Source organism: Oxyura jamaicensis, chromosome 4 (assembly GCF_011077185.1).
Source record: "Oxyura jamaicensis isolate SHBP4307 breed ruddy duck chromosome 4, BPBGC_Ojam_1.0, whole genome shotgun sequence".
Lineage (NCBI taxonomy): Eukaryota > Metazoa > Chordata > Aves > Anseriformes > Anatidae > Oxyura > Oxyura jamaicensis.
In genome coordinates this window covers 39,154,179-39,174,620 of record NC_048896.1, presented here as the reverse complement: position 1 = coordinate 39,174,620, position 20,442 = coordinate 39,154,179, and the positions used below count along the sequence as shown (strand labels likewise).

Below are 20,442 nucleotides of genomic sequence, written 5' to 3'. Positions count from 1 at the left end.
TGAGTGGCTGCCGTGCTTGTTGGCCTCTGGACAGTATTATTTTCGTGTAACTTACCCTGTTCTTAAGTACGAGGTATGGTTGCTTGGGTTAATAGGCATTTTTAACTTCCATGTTTTTTCTTAGAGGGTCAGTTTTAGATCTCCTGTCTCTCAGTAGGTAAATACGTGAAAAAATGTGGTGACAGCAGTTACTAACCACGCAGGCTGTTGGGGTGGGGAGGCATGTTTTGGTTGGGGTTTCAGACAACAGCAAGAAAATTCTTAGTTTTGGGAGCAGTGGGGTCAGTAAAGAAATACACCGTGGTCCTAGATCTTCATAGCCTGCCACCCTTACCTGTCTTCCATTTTACTTCTCTTTCCTCTATCATCTCCTGACATCTGGCTCCTTCTCCCTCTTCCTGTCTCCAACTCTCCATCCCAGTGGCGGCTTCTTTCTCCCACCTGGCTCGTACCGAAGGCGCGTCTGCCTTCTGCAGCAGCTGGATGTGGCTTTCTTCGGAGAGCAGTCTCCAGCCTTCCGTGGCTGTGCACCTCTTGCAGGAATGCAGATGTAGCATTTCAGGAACTAAGTTGATGCAAATGAAACCTTTGAGTAGTTATGTTTAAGTGCTGGTGTGATTCGGGTGGCAGGTGTGGCCTGAGAAAGGGCTGTGTCTCACCTCAGCACCTCCAGGTACCGCATGGTCTGCTGTAAAAACAAGATGGCATTCCAGCACCCTGTCACAGCTCAGTGCTTCTCATTGCTTTAGTGTTTTATTATAGGCAATTTATTTTCTTTGGTTAAATTTCTCAACGAGAAGAACCATTTTCATTGAAATATAAAGAGGGAAAAGCCTAGGAATTATTTTTTTTCTACATCGGGTGTCTGCGTAGTGGAGGAAGCCTAGCAGGATTAGAAGAAAGACAAAACTCTGCAAGTGGAAAGCCCTGAGCAAACCTAATGACTGGAGTTACCTTAAACACAGCATACCCATCCGAGGCTGTCTTACTACTAGGATTCTTCTTACGCTCACGCATAACCCTTGAGCTAAGAGAACAAACTTTGCAAAACAAATTAGAGTGAGAGAGGTTGTCTTATACACAATTACTGTAATTCAGAGCTGATTCACTGTAGTGCAGAAAATGGCCTGAGCCAAGGGCTCCTGGTACTCAGTATGTAAGCAGACCAACTCCTTTATAATTAATTTCATCTCTTTTAAGTAACAGTGTGGGAGCAGACGGCTAAAAAAGGATCTTAAAAATCTTGGATACCGCAAGATATAGTGCTCTGAACAGCTGGCAGGCAGACTTAAGAGTGAACGGCTGCATGGTCTGCTTACTCCTTGGTCACAGATTTGGCCAGTTTGCATGTTGTGTTTCCAGACTGTTCTGACAGTCAAAGGGAGCTTTTTTTAAAATACGTAAATATCTGGAGATTTCTTCCCAAGGCAAACTGGTTTCTGCCACTGCTTTGATGGAGCACTATTCTTTCTGGCTAGTCTTGTTCTTCTGGTGCAAAGGATGTGAGGTTTTGCTGCTTGGTGAGCTTGGGTGTTCCTTTCTCACCACCATTTCTTGTCCTCCAAAACCAGAACAGCTGATGAGCCTCAGCATTAGCAGGTCATTTGCCTGCTGTTACCACTAAGGTGAAATCCAAGCTCTTTTGTTTGCATTTATTTTTTTCTCCTTCCACCTGTAGGCTGAAGAGCTGTCTGGGTGAAGGTGGGACAAGTGTGCTGGGAAGGAGGGGGATTTTAGGGCTCTGGCCTCTGCTGCTGTCAGTGCCCTCCCCATTGTGGCTGCTTGCTCCAACTTGGTTTCTACTCATCTTGCTCTTTCCTTGCAGCTATTTTCCATGACATCTGTGGGCACTGCTTCTGGAGTTCTGCTTTTGAACAGAGCCTTAACTTGTAACTGACTCAAACGCAAACTCAATCTCGTGTGTCCAAAAACCTTGGCTTGGTCTGGGTGAAAATTCCTTTCCTTCATTTTCCTGTTCTCACTTGCTGCCCATGTTTTGCTTTTTTGAGTGGGAGATGTCATTCTTTCTTCCCCTGAGATGGCACAGTCCTCACTGCATGACTTTCTCAGATTTAGAGGTGAAAATTTTCTTGACAAACTGATGTTTTTGCATACAAATGCCAATGTCCAAACTAATGCTTTTTGTTTCCTGTAATGCCTTATTTAATGAAGCACTGAATTAACTTCATTGTGTTTACAATAACGACAAAAATCTGCTGGAAGCTAAAATACTGAAGCTGCTCTTCATAGAACTAGGCTATGCAGTAGCAGTTAAAAATAAGTTTGTCTTGTTGCTTACATTTTTTTTTTTCTCTCTCTCTCTAAACATCCTAATATAATAGGCCAGTGGCTTGGCCTGCTTCCTGCTCTCTGGGAAAAGAAATCTTGTGATTTTTCACATCAGACCTAGGAAACCTGTGTGAGTCTCTTGTACTCCGAACAAAATGCATGCTGCTCCTGAAAGAGAAGCAGGAAACTGAGCAAATGCAAGTAATGATTTCTAAGCAGAACCTTATTTAAACCTAAAAACAAACAGATCCTTGATGCTTTCAGCATCAACAGGTGATGCTTAAACCAATAAGCAGTTAATCACACTAATCACTTTATACATTAAGGCAGACATAGCAAGACATACTTGCTTTTTTTTTTTTTTAAATAGCTTTGATTTGTGTCAATAGCAGATGTATTTATTGAGGCTCTGGATAGACCTCCACGAGATTTGGCTATGCTTTTGCAATTGTAAAGCAATTTCCAGTGTGGAAAGGTAGATTCTCTTGCACAAGGGACATGCCAGAAGCACATTAGTTAATGACTCTGAATAGTCCACATTGCCTTGCTCCACATACTCTAAAGTGGGACAGGGCTGATTAGGCAAGTAAACTTACCGCTTATTTTTAAATGGCAAAGTAATTTGATTATGCCTGTTATGCAACTAATTCCAATAAATCTGAACAACCCCCTACCAGATTAAGGTGCGAACTCAGCAGCATCGTGACTTCCTGGTACTGACTGCAACATTTGACTTGGGATGTTTTATATGAATCATCTGACCCAGAAACTCCATTTTACACCACGTGTTGTTTTTTTCCCCTAATCTAAAATGTGATTTTTATCTTACATAAGTTCAGTATTCTGGAGTCAGACTGAAAATAGATTCTGGTAGTACAATCATGCTAACATGCTTCTCCTTGCTTATGTTAGCTGGAAAAAAAGAAAATTAGATACACAACTAGCGTCACCCTTGTTTTTAAGGTCAGTTTAAATAGTAGGATGCTGATTTCTGTATGGTGTTACTGTGCCACTGGTTTACATCCCTTTGATTTGCTTCTTGCTCTACTACAACCATTTTTCCTAAGGCCTAGGACGTTCTTTTTTTTCAGCAAGAAGGCATGTTTCCTAACATAGCAGATGCTAAAATTATTTGGCTGATTAGCATTACTTTCATCTCCACTTCTTCCGTTGTTGATGAAGGGAAAGCTTATTAGAATCAACTTTGCTGTTAGCTGGTAACCTGGTTCCTGAAACAAGGGATGACTAAAGGTTAGCTTTAAATACTTCTTTCAGAAAAGGAAACAATGCTAAGTTTCACTTAGCTGGCCAACGTAGATGAAAGTTGACTCTGTATCTCAAATTCATGGGCAGTTTGTTTCTTCTTCTGTAGACTCCTTAACGCTAGTGGCAATTACTAAAAAAAATCTATCTTTATATAGATACATACATACAAATAGTAGGCTTTACTGTTTGGAACAGAAGACTACTATTATCCACTGTTCCGAACTTCTGCAATACACTTTTACTGTTTTGAATATCTTGGTTATCAAGAATCCAGTCATGAGTGGATGTCATCAACTTGAACACTGCAGGTAGGCAGAATGCCTTATGCAAGATAGTCTGGAGATACCAAAGAGACACAGCAAGCACTTCCTTTATGCCAGTGGCAATTTTAAATTCATGGCTCTACTACCAAGTGAAATACGAATAGCATCTCTTTCCTAGGGTGGTTAAAGTACTACCCGTGAACCAACACATGCACAGGCCCCTACGACTACTCTCTCCAGTGTTTCCTCTTTGTGTATTATAAAACAAGAATTGGCATTGTGTTTTATAACTAGGCCCAGAAAGGATCTACTGACATAGATAAAAACATTGCCTTCTACATTATCTGCTTTAGGACATTAAGGTGCCTGTACTTCTCCCTGTTTCTGAAGGACCTGTGGCGTGTAATATACCCAACAACCTCCAGTGAGGTATGAAATGGATGCGTGTGTACTGTGTTCTAAGAAAGTAGTTCTTCAGAGTTATGTATTGTATTAGTATTTATTTTATTTTTTTTTTAAACAACAGAAATCTGTATTAAAAATATATATCTGTTAACACGCCAAGAAAGAACTCCAGCTAGAGATCTACAAATCAGTGAACAGACGTTTTAGTCTCAGATCTAGTTTCAGATATTTCTGCAAGTGCTTGCTTCTGCGAATAGATATAAAATAACCTGCCAAGAAGTCATAACAGAGCATCTTAGACATACCATCATACCGGACCAGAACAGTATCTATTCATCCTGAGTGCTTAGGAAAGAATAACATAACGATATCATCACAGATGGCCTTTTAATACACAATTCTTTTCACGCTTGGTAGGTGCCATTTTAACTCATTTGTGCTTTAGAAGTACTTCAATTAAAACAAAACAAAAAAACAAAAAACAAAACCACCAAACAACCCCCCAACCAGACTACTGTCAAGAGTGAAGAGATCTAGGGCTAACTGCTGAACTCCTTTTGCAGAAATAGCTGAAATCAAAACAGATATATATTATCATATGTTTCTTGCCAGCAAAACTGCTGAGCAGAAAGCAAGAAGGTCCAATGCAAGATAGCGTCTTCCACTGTTAGAAGCTCACTGACGTTTCTATAGAGCCATTAGATTGCTGAAGAAAGGAGTTAGGCTGAGGAATCTTTTTTTTTTCCAGGAGTATTCTTTCCTTGGAGGGCCTCCGTGTCAGACAAGCAGCTTCCAACATAGGAAAGGTACAGGACTACCACGGACTACAGGGATCTGGGCATTCCCGCAGGTAAGTCTCTGTATGACCATTATACACCTCCATCAGTGTTGTGCACACCGTCAGCTAATAAACAGGTGGGAAGAAGGGGAAAAAAAAGCCTCATTAGAGGAATTACTTAAAAGAAAAAAACATACCAGATACTAGCTGAACAGTTCAAATAAAATGCGTGCTTATCTTATTTAACTAATTGCCTAAGTCTAATCTCGAGATCTGTTCACCAAGTCAACAACATGTAAGCGTAAGTAGCTTGTTCACAGCCAAGAATGCTGTCTCCACTGAATATAGTAACTTGTCATTCAAAAATACCCAACTACCATCTCCTCACCACCTTAGTCTTTAAAAAAAATAATACACAAGAACAACAAAAAAACACTAAAACCTCAAGTTCAAACTAAAATATCTTCTGTTGCAAGAAGAACGTGCCTGTAGTATGCTTAAGTGATGAGGTGTATTAACTTGTTCCATGTTGAATCTGAAGGCATAGCGTAGATTAATTCAGACTGAAAGGATTCTTTAGATGTCTGCAGTGCAAATGCTGCCTCAAACCAGGGCCAGCTATAAAGAAGTAGGTCAGGCTATGCAGGGTGTTAAAGCTGTAGGGCCTCTGGAAAACAGTTGTTTCACAAGTAACTGGGATTTTTTGTTTGTACCTGTGTATTTTCACCTAGCAACCTATTCACCCTCTCAAAATCCACCACTGAGCATTGTGAATATATACTAGGGGGAAGGAGAGGCAGAATTTAAAAGGTGAATTTAAAAGGTTGCATTCTCCTACTTCCCTTCTCACACCATGAAGGACAATGCACCTGAATCATACACATGCAGTAAACCTTCCTGTACAACTCCATGCCCCTTCTCCCTTTTGCTTTTTGCTCTGTCTTTCCAGTAGAGCTACTCTGTTCTCCTTACGATCTAGTTTTAGTTGGGCTCAGATGAGCAAACCTTCAGCAAGCTTATTTTGAAAGGGGGCTGCCATTAAAGGCTTTTAAAAGGTAGACTGGGTTTATTTTTAACATTTAAATTCTAGCTTCACTTTTAATACCTTAAACTTCATTTACAGTACAAATTTAGCCCTCCCACAACCTGTCAGCGTGGCAAAAACTGAAGGTACCCCTGTGACCTCCTCCTTAGAAATGCAGTACTTCCTGCTCTGTTGCCCCTTTCACCCCCCTGCTCTAACCTTTCTGCAAAAATAGAAGCATTACCTTATTGAGGACAGGCTTTGTAGAAAGAACATCATAAATAGTTGGTAAGGAGATGTTCTGAAAGAAAGTAATACATTGATGTTAATGGCTATTAACCTGTTACCTAACACTGTAAATGCTGTGAACTGTACCTTTTTTGCCTGCTTACTTAGTAAGATAAACCTTTAAGAATACATAAATACTGCAAAGACTTGTGCAGACAAGACTTCAGTACTGCATGGGAAATTCAAGTGTCAGTGTGAAAGTCAAAACACACTGTCAGGCAGCAAACTAGCGAAGAGAAGGCTAAGGAAACAATATTACTCAAACTATCTCCTGGTTTATCTCCTTGCATATGCAGCAGCAGAAAATGCCTGTAACACGAAACCCACCTAGAGTAAGAGAAAGCCTGCAATGAAAAAACAAACACGTGAAGAGCCACCTGGTACTGTATTATCCAGAAGTGTAGACAAATTGTCACAAAGCCATTAGCCACTTCTGTCATTACAGCTGTGCTTCCAAATGCCCTAGATATCAGATCGGCGTAAGAGTTTCACAATAGCAAGGTCAGGTATTTGGAGGATGTTTACCTCTTGTGTTGTCTGGTTCAAGCACTTCATTGCAGGTGTTCTACGATTATCCAAGATCAGCGGAGGCTTCCAGCGGTCATAGTTTGTTTCTAACACATACCACGTGCCTTTCTTTATATCAAGGCTGGAAAAGAAGTACACATTTGTGTTTTGCTTCCCTTACTATACGCTCTAAATATTAAAACTGGAAGATTTTTTGGCTCACTACAAACACACTTCAATTATGCTAAAGGACTGAGTTCTTATGCAACAAAAGACAAGAACATGTAACAACTAACTACTGGTGGAATCTGTCCTCTTCTGGAAAGAGTCAGGTATTAGGTGAAGCATACTCACTCCCAAATATCCAGAGCAGCTGTCCTGGAACGAGTTATCACACAACCTTCTCCAGAATTTTTTCCACCTAGTATAAAGTAAGCTGGAGCCAGCAGTCTTGTTTTTGCCAGTTTGTCTTTTGCATCCTGGTAGCTGCAAATAAAGTGGTGTTGGACTATTAAAGGCTATAAATGGTTTAAGTACTGAAGAAGTTTCACAGACTCAGGAAAAAAGTTTAGGTACACCTTTTTTCCCCTTTCAAATACTGCGTGAGAGATTGTATCACAGTGAAAGAATACACTTAAGTAAAGCTTCTCTGCTGAATTCATAGTTGTTGAGATGTGTCCTTTGTATGTTCTCTACATTAAAGATGAAGATGTGCTATTGTAGTGTTACACTCTAAGCCATTTACTACATGTGAGCTTTTTGTTTTGATGCAGAATGCCGTTACACATTAAGACACCAGTAGCTTCATTAGGGGAAAAGAAGTCCGAAAAAGCAATTTGAGAAGTCCTCCCCAACACCAGAGTACCAGCAAAACCAGAACTATTTAATGTGCAGGCTTCTAGGAAGATATCCATATAATTAGATACTAAGCAGGTATCTACAGTATTCATGCCAGTCAGGAGCAGAACAGGGTAAAGTAGTAAAATGTTTATGTGGAAAACAAAAATACCTTGTAGCATTCTCTAGTACTGCTCTTGTAAGAAAGCCCATCCACATACCATCTCTTCTGCCAAGAAACCACTCAAAGATACCTGAAAAATATCACTGGTTACAATACATTTTTCAAAAGTTTCGCTTATACTATTCTAACTTCCCCAGCCTTTAAAATGAACACTGTTTTATCCTACTCATCTGAAATCTTTTCGCTATTTGTGTGGCTGTTAAAGGTAACTGCTGTGTCTGAGGTCTGGAAAACTTGTACTGAAACAATAGAAGAATTACTCACCAACATAGCCACCATCCAGACTGAAACGCTCGTTCATTGTCAGAGTGAACAAATCCTGAAAAGCATTAAACAAATCAGCCTCCATCTGTCACCAACCCATCAGTATCAGTAACAAACAAAAGGCAGTGTTGCAATTTACATGCCAATTGAGCTTCTTGTCCTTTAGACTATGCCCCACTGAGTAAAGAGCTGCAAGACCAAGCCTATGTGGAGAAGAACCTCATTAGTATCTCCTTGAGGAAGTAGAACTGATCATTCGTGATTTCCTGACCTAGCATAGCATGTACTCTCCATGTTGTATGACCGACCGAATCACCAATTTTTCTCCCCTTGCTGTACTTTCTTCTCAGATCTCCAAATACTGGTGTAGTTTGAAGGCAGAATTTTAAGTGCCTATGCTAAGTAAACCAACCCTGCCATGTTGCTGCTGTTCGTACGGGCCTGCAGCTGCACATGATTCAACATGCGCTACTTGCAATGCACAATTCAGACTCACATCCCAGACCTCTCCCAGTAGTGGTTCTTTCAGAGTAAAGTGGAATTCAGCCATACTGAATCATTTTCAGAATACAATCTTGTCAATTTACTGAGATCAGAAGACAAGAATAAATTGATGCAATGCCAATGCTCTACTATGAAAAGAGCCAACTGTAATGGAGGATAATGACAGAGGATGTAGAAAAAGAAGAGCTGCGGTAAGCCAGAGACCCTGCTCAAGTTCCTTGGTGCTGGTTTTTAAGGTCTAGATAAAACCCAGATTTAAGAAAAGAAGAAGAAAACAGGACTGCACTTCTTCAAGAAGAATTAGAGAACTGAAACAGCACAAGTATGTGGTTTCACCTCTGGGATCACAGCACTGTCCTTCCATTTGCTAGTAAGAAATAACAACCACTTCAGCGCTTTATATTCACTCTCATTTGTATGTTCAGAATTCAACACGTTTTTAGGGATTGTCCAAATGCATTCCATTTAGCCCAAATTCTTTTAGATGGAACAGTGCAGCATTGTTTCCTTTCAGCTTTCTTCAAATATCTGTACTGTGTACTAGAGCAATTAAGAGCTCATTAATCAAAATATCCCAGGATTAAAGTAGGAAGATTTACATCTTAAAGAGAAGCTTGCAGCGTTATTAACAAATTGACAGCCTCCCCCACCATACTTACTGGTTTGACGCCGGACACCATGCCGATATATCCTGCAAAATTTGTAGACCTAAATACTGTTTTGTTGTTTCTCTGGAAGTCCAAGTTTACCACTGTAGGTTTCAGTTCCCGAGTTAGAGTCCAGGAGTTGTTTTTAACATCCCACCTGTGGAAGATGGCACAGCATTTGAAATTTCTCTCCCCCAGTAGCTTTTAAAGCTTCTAATCACAAACCACGGGTTTCTTGTGAGTGATGTCCGTGCTCTGATCTTACTCATACCAACAGACAGCACTGCTCAGTAGTTACCTGAGCAGCATGAGCAAGGGACAACCACGAAGTCTAAATGCATAAGCAGTCAATTAAAAGAACCAAATTTTATTGAGACCAACAGCACAAATACTACTCTGTATTAAACAGCACCGTCAGTATAGCTGGTTTGTTTTGAGGCAATGATGATGATAACTTCTAAATGATAATTTAATTCTTTTCCTACTGCCAGGGGGAGGCTACTACAGTACTAATTATGACACCGAACCTGTTGTGTTCTGAAAACATACGTTGTTTTTGCTGCAGCAGAATGAGCCTGTTCTCTCAAACTCTTTCATTTCCAAGGGAGAAAACAAATGCGTGCAATTGGATTTGTTCTACATGATGGGAAGACCCGATGCCAGTTTGTAAGGTAAGCCAGAGCAATCTGTATGTGAGAAGATACTAAGGAATACTTGGTAGACAATTAAATTCTCTGGAAATGATCCAAGTTCTGGGAACAGCTTTGCAAAATTGCCTTAATTTTCAGGGAGCATGTTCCCAGTCTTTCTGGCACATGGGAGTAGTTCTGCACAAACCTATTAAGGGATAGGTGCAGTCACTGTTGATGGTATCTGACTATTTGACTGGCAGCTGAGAAGTTTAATGAACCTGTAAATTCCATCTGAACATTAACAGTCATCTGAGTGAGTGACATTACAAAATATACTGTAATAAAAGCATACACGGGAATATGAATATACTCAGAAAACAAAATTAAATACCCAATCGTGAAGTATGAAATAAGAACTAAAAGAGAATCCTGGGCTGGTCATCAAAATTTGTACGTCAACAAACAATAATGTAGATTAGTGGAATATAAATCACTGACTTCTGAGCAGAAATGATGATAGAAAATGCCAGTGAAGCACTGTACAGCAACTGTGGGGATAATCTGGAAACAGCAAACAAACAAACCCCACCCTAAACCAACCCCATTTCACTGTGGGGTTTTGGTTTCACACCAGAACTGATGCTTCTGTCCCATCACTTCACGAACAAGATACACTGTGCCTCTGAAATAAGGTTATACAGACTGTTGTTTGCTAGAGATGTTTGAGATGGATTTAACTGGAGCTGAGGAAGCACTCAGTAACAACGAACAATTGTTTTGCAAAGTCATTCCTTAGAACTGCAAAGCAGCTTGACGTGTGATCACAGAACAATCCTTTAGTTCATTTCAGCCTTTCTTCCACAATATGCAATGCAGACCTGCTTGTCACTCTTTCTAACAACCTTCAATGCATCAATTATGCTCAAAGAAGGCGTGTAGAAATTTGAAGTTCAGCTGACTTTCTAATCTCTTTTTCTTTTTTAAGCCCAAAACGTAAGAGTTTATGTACTTACCCAAGGAAGAGTCCAAAATCCAAGTTTCTGGCATGATAAAGCTTCCCTTCAGTAAAATGAAAAAATAAGTAAATATATACAGAGAAACTTTCCTAAAGAAGGAGACAAATATCAGCTTAGAAAAAAGAGAAAACACACATCAGCAGGGAAAATACCACTGCATAGTCTTCCTTTTTTAAGCACAGAACCATGGTTGTTTTTTTCCTGTTTTACGCAGAGTAATGTTTTACCTAATAACCAAAATAATAACCTAATAACTGAAATCAACTAACTTTTAAAATCGCTACCTCAGCCTTATATTCGTTCCAAATTCTTAATCCAAAGTTAATACCTCCAGCTTCCTCTAAAAGTGAGACTTTTCTTAAGCCTCCTGAGAATCCTTCAGAAGATTCCTAAATCAGAACAGATGCAGACAAGGGCTGCAGAACTAATTTAGAAAATGAAACTAGCTCTTATTTTCACTCTTTCCTGCCATAGGACAAAACCAAAAGCACTACTCTGGGATACATTACCTGTTTTATCTTCTGCCACTATTGATGTACACACGGTAAAAATTTCATAAAAGATGTTAAAAATAACAATTTCCCCTAGAAAAGAAGAAAAAAAATAAATAATTTGAATCTTTTGCCAAAAAAAAAATAGAAAAAAAAAGCATACTGCAAAGTTCAGCATTCTATCCAATTTCTCTGAAGAAGTTATTTAATCACATTTGATATTTGAAATGACCAGTTCAGCCAAATCAAGAGCTTCCTGACAGGCCAACAGAAGGATGAAAATCTCTTGGCCTTCTGCCAGAAGCCAGAACTCCCTCCAGTTCCCACAGCTCAGGGGTGAGAAGTTACACAGAGAAAGCCCAGTGTGATGAAAAGGTTATGTGATAACCACTGCCATTCCTTTCTAAAATACTGTTTTCATTTAGTATGGGATGGAATTTATTGCTTTATTCTACTTAATGATTTGTTAAAGTCACAGCTTGAATACAACTATACAGCAGATTGTTAAATACACTAGTTTTAAATGAGTCTAGGTTCCTACTTTTCCATTATGTTAACAAAACATTGGAGACTATTACCCAAAGGAACTCCAGATGAATTTGCAATCCCTTGGAGCTCTTCGTTGAAAGGATAAGGAAGTGTTTCGGTTAGGTGTGACTGAAAGGAAAAAGTTTTGTATGTTCGTGTAAGTAAAGGCTATTTGGTTATTTGAAACAAACCTCTCCCCATTCTTAGCACTATAAAAATAAGTATTTAATTCTTCTGCAGTCTGTAGAACTTGAGGATGTTTCTAAAGTACTTGGATGAAAAGTACACACTTATGGAAAGTAAATACTATTTACCAAAATATTGACAGGTGAGCAACGGAGATTAGCACAACATCTAATTATTGTTAGCAGCAATAGACAGAACAGCGTTGAATAGGACTCTTAAGAGAAGAGTTCGACTGGAACTGAGCCTGAGATTGTCAGTATTTAAGGGGATCTCTAGCATATTGGCAAAACCACCCGTACATGCTAGCTTTATTTCAAAACAGTGTATATCCCCAATATGACTAATTCAGACGTGAAAAGTTCTTGTAAAAATTAAAAGAGGTGGAGATAGGCGTTTAAGGTTTGATGCTTTCAGAGTAATTTAACTCTTCAAAACAACATTTTTGTTCTGAATAATCTAAGAGGAAAAAATATTACATATAAAGAAAGGTCTTTATTGCCAAATTTAGTAGCATTTTAATTCTGGTAGTCAGAGCACTCAGTAATAAAATAATTAAGCTGAAAGTACTTACTATTTTGTGATCCACTATGTCAACAATTTTGCCACTAGGAAAGAAGGTATTTGCTATATCTTTTATATTCTGGACTACGGTCTTCAACTAAAAAGAACAAGGGCTTTTATTGAAAAGAAGATCTTGAGCATAACAATTGCTAGAATACTAACAAAACTCTTTCACATACTGACATTTTGTTACAAAATACATATATATTTATATATATATTTAAAGAAAGTGCTAAATATGACGTTGCTGAGAAAAACACTCCCAACTGCTCATTTAAGAGTTGCTTTCTTCAAATAACATTCTAGATCAGCTTCTACATATCCCTGTATCAAAAAAAATACAGGAAAAAGCCATTCTTGTATTCTGCTCATGTGATCATTTTTTAATATTCTGCACTGTTCCATCTTTAAAAATTTAATTAAGAGCTCTTTGCTTAAGCATTGATATTTTTAAATCAAAAAAAACCAACCAAAGACTAGATAATTTCCTTAGGAAAGTACAGCAGACAAAGCTTTGTTTGCGTTATGAGAATGGCTACAAGGACAGATCACCACACTATGGGATCTAACTCCAAAATGTGCGGTAAAACCTTTCAGCCTTTAAGATGCAACCTTAAGCTTCCGAAACCCACTTGCACAAATTTAAAATAAAAACTTTACTGAAGCCTTTTAAAATAAAACCTATAAGTAGAATTTGTCTAACTTTCAGAGTTGAAAGGTCAAAGTCAACAGCACTACAGCACATAGCAAAACAGTCGATAGCAATACAGCCCCAGCCTTTTTAGAGAGATTTAGTATTACTAAATTGAATTTCAGCAACCTTCAGGAGAAGAGCTGTAGCCTGAAATAGACTTGAGTATTTTAAAGGATATTTACCCTGTAAAAACCCCAGTTCAACTAACACCCCTAAAAAGGGTGAGACATTCTTCATTTCCCTCTGCCATTTCATCATCTCACCCCACGTTTTCAGAGAAGTGTGGATGCGCAGAGAAGGGATGCTGTCTCAGTTTCACTTCTGCTTACCGAGGCCATTGCTTTGATGTACCCCTCGCCTTGTGCTGTATTACTTCATGACTAAAGACCTTTTATAAATTCAACTCTGCTTTATGTAGCAACATTTTCGTTTGTCTGTGCCCCAGCCATTAGTGCCCCTTACGCTTCTTCAAGTGCTGAACAGAAGAAAGCTCAGTCAAGCAATTACCATATTCTAGAACCATTTTAAAAACAAACTAGAAATATTTTATTCCATATATAAGCTAGAATAAAAATAATAGAATTTCAGCACAGTATTTCTTATAAACTTTTCCGTAATAAAAGGACACATGCCAGCCGTATAAGCTATGCTTAAAGGTAAGCTCTGCTTTCATACCTCTGTCTTTTTGTCACGCATCAACTCATCCCATCTTTTGCTGGGAGGCAAATCAAGATTTATGATGTATGTGGGAACATTCCCTTTGAACCTAAAGGGAAAGTGACAGCGCAGATTTAAAGAAAGTTTGAAAATACATTTGACAAAACAAGTGCTTTTCACTTGTAACTGGTATTTTTTGTATCTGTAATGTGAACAAGTCTCAACAAAACTTGAATTGCTGACACTTGCAAATCTCTGCTTTTCTGCACTTTGTTAGACAGGTCCAAACAGATTACTTACGTTGGTCCTGACGGAGGGTACGTTTTAGTCTTGCAGTCTTCTCCATACTGTGAAGACAGTAAAAGATTACTGCTTAGCTTCTTTGTTAGAATATTTTACTGTTCTAGGAGACTTAGTTTTGCTTTGGACCTTTAGGACTAATCAGCTAATTGGATTCATGATGACTCGATAATAAAGGAAGTGAAAGTCTTGGGACTTTGGAAAAGGAGCAGAGGAGAATAAAAGAGGCAGTGGACAAACTGCAACGTCCCTATGCTGCCTGACCGAGCTTCAGGTCACTTGTCCAATGTAGCCCAAGACAAGCCCAGGTTTACAACAGAAATGCAAACCCATTTTTACACAATGTGACTCAACCACATGACCTTAAGAGCACTTGAAAAGCATTTTCTTCAGAAAAACTCAGGAATCTTAAGTCTCGGTGTGGGCCAGTTTGTTCTGTGTAGTGAATTATAATTTCACTTTATAATGCCATTATAAATATGTTCAGTATTACGCTTCATTTTGTAGCAGGGGCTGAGAAAGCACGCGCAACTTGGGCAAATTGCTCAGCCGCAGGTATGAGCTATACAGCAAGCTTATTTAAACATAGTATGGAAAAATGCTCCTGAACCGGTGCTAATTATTCTGAGTCACATTTCAGAAATATAGCTAAAAGCTCATTACCTTCATTCCCCTAAGTACGGCTAGTTAAAAATGAAAGTTGTGCTCAAAGGAAATGCAGGGGCGCTTTCCCATCAATGACATAAGGCAGGCATAAACCTACACACGCACATGGATATACACGCCAGGATTATTAAGGCACGTCTCACCCGCTGCAATACAAACAAATGCCTGCTAGTTGCACGTGGGCTTCAAACCAGCCGAGCACAGACCACATTTGCCCCCCTAAGCACATCAGTGAGCTCCTGGGAGCACAGCATCTCCCCAGGAGAAGGGAAGCATACTGACACTGTTTTCTACAGGTCCACACACGGGCTGCCAAAGCACAAGTGTTTGGGAGACAGAAGATAAATAACAATAGTAGAGATCCTTCCCCCACTTCCTCACTGATTTCCCATTTTAACCTGGCTGTGGCAATTAGATTACTAACGTGTCCTTGTAACGCGCTCCACAACACAAGCTGAGGCAGGATCTCTAGCAGCTACGCATCCATGAGCTCCCTGACGGCCACACTGTCCTTGGGCTAACCGCACTGCCTGTTCTCAATGCCACGATCTACAAAACACACCGTCCTGCACAATGCCACCAACTTCAAACACCGGCACTGTTTGTTTTAACAGGAAACGAGAATTTTAAAGTCACATCGATTTTTGTGCATTATCACAGCATGTTATTTTTGTTACGGTTTGCAGGGGCTGGGAGAAAGCACGAGGTGAAGGCCGGTTCTCCCACAGGTATAGCTAGCAGCTGTGCCCTTCCTAGACCTCAGCGTGGTGCAGCTCCAGCCTCGGCGTTGCTGGAACAGAAGGTCAGCCACAAGAGCCTGTTTAATTTTCAAAATGAGGAAGTTTCAAAACAAGGAGGGTGGGAGACGATATCGGGTGACTAATTAGGCAACAAAAGTCAGAGGCTTCATGCAAAGACAAGCATATGACAGTATTAAAGCAACTGTCTTGGGAAATTTCCCATCCATCAATACTAAAGCTAGAAAAAAACGACGTCCCGTATACATCCTACTGCAATGATGGCACACATTTGGACCTTCTGGAAAAATCTGCTGTCAAAACCTGCTTCTTGACAGGTAATGGCTACAACCAAAAATAACCCCAAAGGGTCCCTTTCACACCCAGCAGGTAGGCTCTCTTCAGCAGGGAGGACAGACAAGTCCTGGGAACAGGACTGGTGCGAGGTTAACAGGAACACACCCTCGTGTAAGTGATGTGTTGCACACGAACACATTTAGGTTAAGATCGTCATGTATTTCATGAACTTCAGCTTGGCAATCCTGCTTCCTGGAAAGGTTTCTGACAGTTTTCTTCGTCAAGGAGTTTGTACTAAACACTGCTGGATCCTTCTACCGTACAAGTTCAGTTACCTGTCAGCATAGTCTGTGTACACACAGAGCAAACAGTGGTGGCCAGGCAAGCTGATTTCAGAGTGCTGTTCCAGGTACTAATTGTTATGTCATTCCCATCTCCCCTGAGATTTTAATCTTGTACATGGTGCTATTTCTGTCCTCTCAGTCCTCTGCAACCTAAGCCACAAAAGAGGTGAGGAAAGGAACAAAGGAAGAGTTAAAAGAGAGACAGAGAGAACAGAGAAAGTATCCCCTCCTTGTATCTCAGTATTTTTTGACTTCTTACCTGCCTACGTATAAAGCAAGCTAAATGAACAATACCCCTTATGCATCTTCCCAACCTGCAAGTGTTGCTTGAGACATCTGACAAAAGCCAAGATTATTAACAATTTCTTCACATAAACTATTAAATGCTGGCAGACAAATAGTAATTTAAAAGGATCTCAAAACTAATCAGAAAACTCTCTCTATATATTTAAATGAATTTCTGCCAATGGACGGAAAACTGGTTTCTTTTTGTGATTTTTTTTCTCTTTAACAAGGTTAAAAAAAGAGAAAGTCAACTTTTTAGGAACACTTCAGTGTAGCTGAGCTTCCTGCTTTGAGAGGCCGATGTCACAGCCAAACACTCATGAGCTGGTGCAGTTTTCCTGGGTCTTCAGAAAGATCAAACACTTACGCTGCTGCGCTAGATTTTCTAAGTTCCAGCACAAACTTAACTAACTAGCTATTAAACTAGCTAAAACCTAACAACTATTTGCTCCTTGAGGGACTCTTTACCAGATAAACCACCAGGCACTTTCCATCGTCAGGATGAAATAAGCAGCTGTGAGGTTAGTGCTGTGTCAGCGAGATCCTCCCCTCTGCAGAGGCTTGACGCTGGAAGAGCAACAACAAATGCTCCCCAGGAGGAGCACATGCAGCCTTCTAGCACCGAGGAGGGGATCACCTTCAGCTTCAGACCTTACAAGCTGCAGGTGGTCTCCCAGGAAGAGCCAGCAGAAGCTCCCTAGCACAAGGCCGTCACCATGACATTGCTTTTCAAACATTAACCCCTCCCAGGAGGAACACAATTGTTTTTGAGAGGTGATTAGATGATAGCTATCCCTGTTTTTATTATTATTATTATTTAAAGTCACCTTTCATTAGTAGATTGTGTGTTTTGGTTATCTGATGTACAGCTGACTTTAGAATTTTTATGCACATAATGATACAAAAATGGATGCTTAGCAGCAAAAGACCAAAATGCTCAAAGAAAAAGGTGGCAGTGGAGGAGAAAGACAATGTGGCATGGGGAAAGATGGAAATAATAATTAAAAAAGGGAAATAATACAGAATAGTTTTGTTATGACCTATTCTATGAACAATGTGGAGCAGAACAGAAACCAGTTAAGAAACTATCACGGTGAATTGCTGCCTGAAAAAAAAAATACAAACCTACCTAATAACAGTTATTATTCACTGTAGTAAAGAAAATTAATGCATGGTTTAATAACTGCTGAGTTATTACATCCCAGCCTGACTTCATCAATATAAATAGGTTGAATGTAGCTTGTCCTGTCTAAACAATGCCCTCGCTAAGACTTTCTTTATTGCCCTCAAAAATGTTTTTGACATAGATGGTCATCTCTGGTGTCCTTCCTTAATATTCAGTGTTTCTTATCTTCTATTTTCAAAACAGTTGTAAAACACTCTTCATGCTGTGAAATACCGTTCTGTAGTTGAAGGACATGACATTCACAGCATCACAGAATAGTCTAGGTTGGAAGAGACCTCCAAGATCACCGAGTCCAACCTCTGTTCAGTCTCTGTTAGACAAAACACCCAGTTCTATTCGGCATCTTTTGGTCCGTGAACTCTGTGGTCTAGAACATTTTCTTCTCTGCTGCTCTCCCCTTTTAGGACAGCGCCGATACCCTGCCGTGCTGCAGCAACCCAGGTGACGTTCACCTTTCTGAACATGGAAGTTCAAAGTCCTCTCGCAGCACTGAGGACGTGGGATCCAGGCCAATTTAAATCACATTTTGGACAAAAAATAAAAAAATAAAATCAGTATGGCTGCAGAGACCTAACCAAAGCTAAAGGGAGTGAGTCTGCAGAACTGCGATGTAATTCACGGCGTGTTCTTTGCTAACAAGAAGACAAGAACCCAAGCAGCGGTAAGGAAGACGGGGATCGTCGTTCACCCCTCAGTGACTGCGGCAGGCCAGCAGCTGAAGCAGGAATCAAACACCCGAGCCTGAGGTCTGGCTGCCCAGCAGCACCATTTGCCGGCTGGACACGCCGTAGGTGCTGTGTAAGCGCGAAGATGTACCGAGCGCAACCAGGTGCAGAACCCAGCTGTGGCCGGCAGGAATGTGCTGATAGCTGCCACTTTCCCCTCGCGGAAGAGGAGGAGATTTGGAAGCTGAGGAGGTGAAAGCGTGCTTCGGGGATAAAAGCCAGCAGGAAACAAGAAGGGCTGTGCTCGCATGCTGAGGAGGTGGAAGCCAGCCCCATCCAAACACAAGCCTGACTTCGCATTTCCTCTGAAGGTTAAATACTTCAGCTATTAAAAAAAAATAAGAAAACCATGAACCCAAATCCACCTGCTCTGAACTTCTCTGGGATGAAACGACAGCAAGTGCACTTGGTAGATTCAAAAGCGTATGTACCTTTAGCAAACCCTTAATTTTCCTTTCGAAAAATGACGGTTTCGGTGTAACACTACGGGATTTGTGAAACTTATTTACAGGAAATACGACGCAGCAACAACAAGGCAGGTAGAGAGCGCGTAAAGCAAGCCCGATAAATACCAAAACAAGCGACCACCGCCGTCAGAGCGCTGTTTGCCACCCCAGCGACCCAACAGCTGTAGAAACGCAGGCGCCGCCGCCCCGTCCCCCCCGCAGCCCCGCCAGGCCTCGGTGGGGCCCGGCCGCGCCGCCTGCCCGGGGCCGAGCCGTGCCGGGCCGCCCCCGGGACTCACCGGGTCCGGCGCTAGGACGAGCGGCGCCAGGACGAGCAGCGCAGCGGGCGGCAGCAGCGCCCGGCCCCAGCCCGCCGCCATCCTCCTCCTCCTCCCTTCGCTTCGCTTCCCTTCTCGGCTCGGCGGGGAGCGCCAGTCATGTGCGGCGGCCCACATGACAGCCTCCCGCCCCGCCCGGCCCGGCCCGGCCCTGCCGTGAGGGGGCGGCGGCGGCAGCCTCGGGACGCCGCCAGGCGGGGCCCGGAGAGGGGCTGAGCGCCCCCCTTACCTCAGGGGTGGGTTCCTGCCCCCCCGACCCTGTGTGTGCCGAGCTGAACCCTGCCTACTGCCCTGGGGAGCCTGCTCTGCTACGGAGAAACCCCTGCCCGTCCTTCTCGCCACCGCCCTTTTATTTTCTTTTTGGTAAAGCAGAGGGTTGACTTTCAGTCATGAGTTAAGAAAAAAAAAAAAGAACCTGTTTCTGGTCTTAATTCCCCATCCACTCCCTTCAAAGCTTTCCATGGGAAATGAGGTGCTTCCCCAAAAGCCTCCACTCTCATTTTCAAGTAATGACAGCATTACCACCTTACCGTGTGTCAGATGTCCTCACCTATTAGCTTTCAAATAATACCCTACGAGCAGTGGGAGAAGTTTATTACCTGAAAATTTCTCATTAACACAGTAAATACAGTAACATAAAGTACTCCTCAGTTGCTGCGGTAGCTCAAAAGAATCTTGCAAGCCAACAACAAAAAACCCTGTGACATGTTTACCATTTTTTTTTCCAAGACTGATGCGTTTAAAAAATAAAACGTGCCATAACACAACACCTGGGGTTTCAGGCACAAGAGCTGCAAAACTGGCCAGCTGCGTCATGGACCTGCCTTGAGCTGTGGGAAAGGGAATCTGCCGGAAAAACAATCTGAGGAGAACTTCTCCAGCAGTTCTGCTCAAGAAAACCTGAAATAAAGTTGGGTCTCTTAGGCAACGCTAAGACCAAACCTGTGGCACCAGTTTTCACTTTGTATATACTGTGCTTTTAATTACGCTCTGTGCTTGGGAGATTTTCTCAAGCAGGCAGTTTTTATGGTAATGAGAGATGCAGGGCAGTCACCTTCTTCAGGAGGAAGGAGTTTCTTCTGCCTTGCCTGCTTAGA

The 20,442-nt window shown here is 41.2% G+C and overlaps 1 protein-coding gene and 1 long non-coding RNA gene across 2 annotated transcripts; one reads left to right on the top strand and one right to left on the bottom strand.

Moving 5' to 3' along the window:
- Window positions 1-4,301: 4,301 nt before the first annotated feature.
- Window positions 4,302-19,471, bottom strand: ASAH1 (N-acylsphingosine amidohydrolase 1). Its single transcript, XM_035324494.1, has 14 exons — window positions 19,307-19,471; window positions 14,322-14,368; window positions 14,040-14,130; window positions 12,681-12,767; window positions 11,974-12,052; window positions 11,414-11,488; window positions 10,902-10,947; window positions 9,269-9,413; window positions 8,106-8,160; window positions 7,830-7,911; window positions 7,175-7,306; window positions 6,839-6,962; window positions 6,270-6,326; window positions 4,302-5,127 (listed from the first exon to the last, which is right to left on the bottom strand). The coding sequence occupies exons 1-14, from the start codon at window positions 19,460-19,462 to the stop codon at window positions 5,038-5,040; spliced, it is 1,266 nt and encodes a 421-aa protein (XP_035180385.1). The 5' UTR covers window positions 19,463-19,471; the 3' UTR covers window positions 4,302-5,037.
- LOC118165999 lies at window positions 9,825-18,369 on the top strand. Its single transcript, XR_004750311.1, has 2 exons — window positions 9,825-9,927; window positions 18,241-18,369. It is a non-coding gene; the product is annotated as an uncharacterized LOC118165999 (long non-coding RNA).
- Window positions 19,472-20,442: the final 971 nt, after the last annotated feature.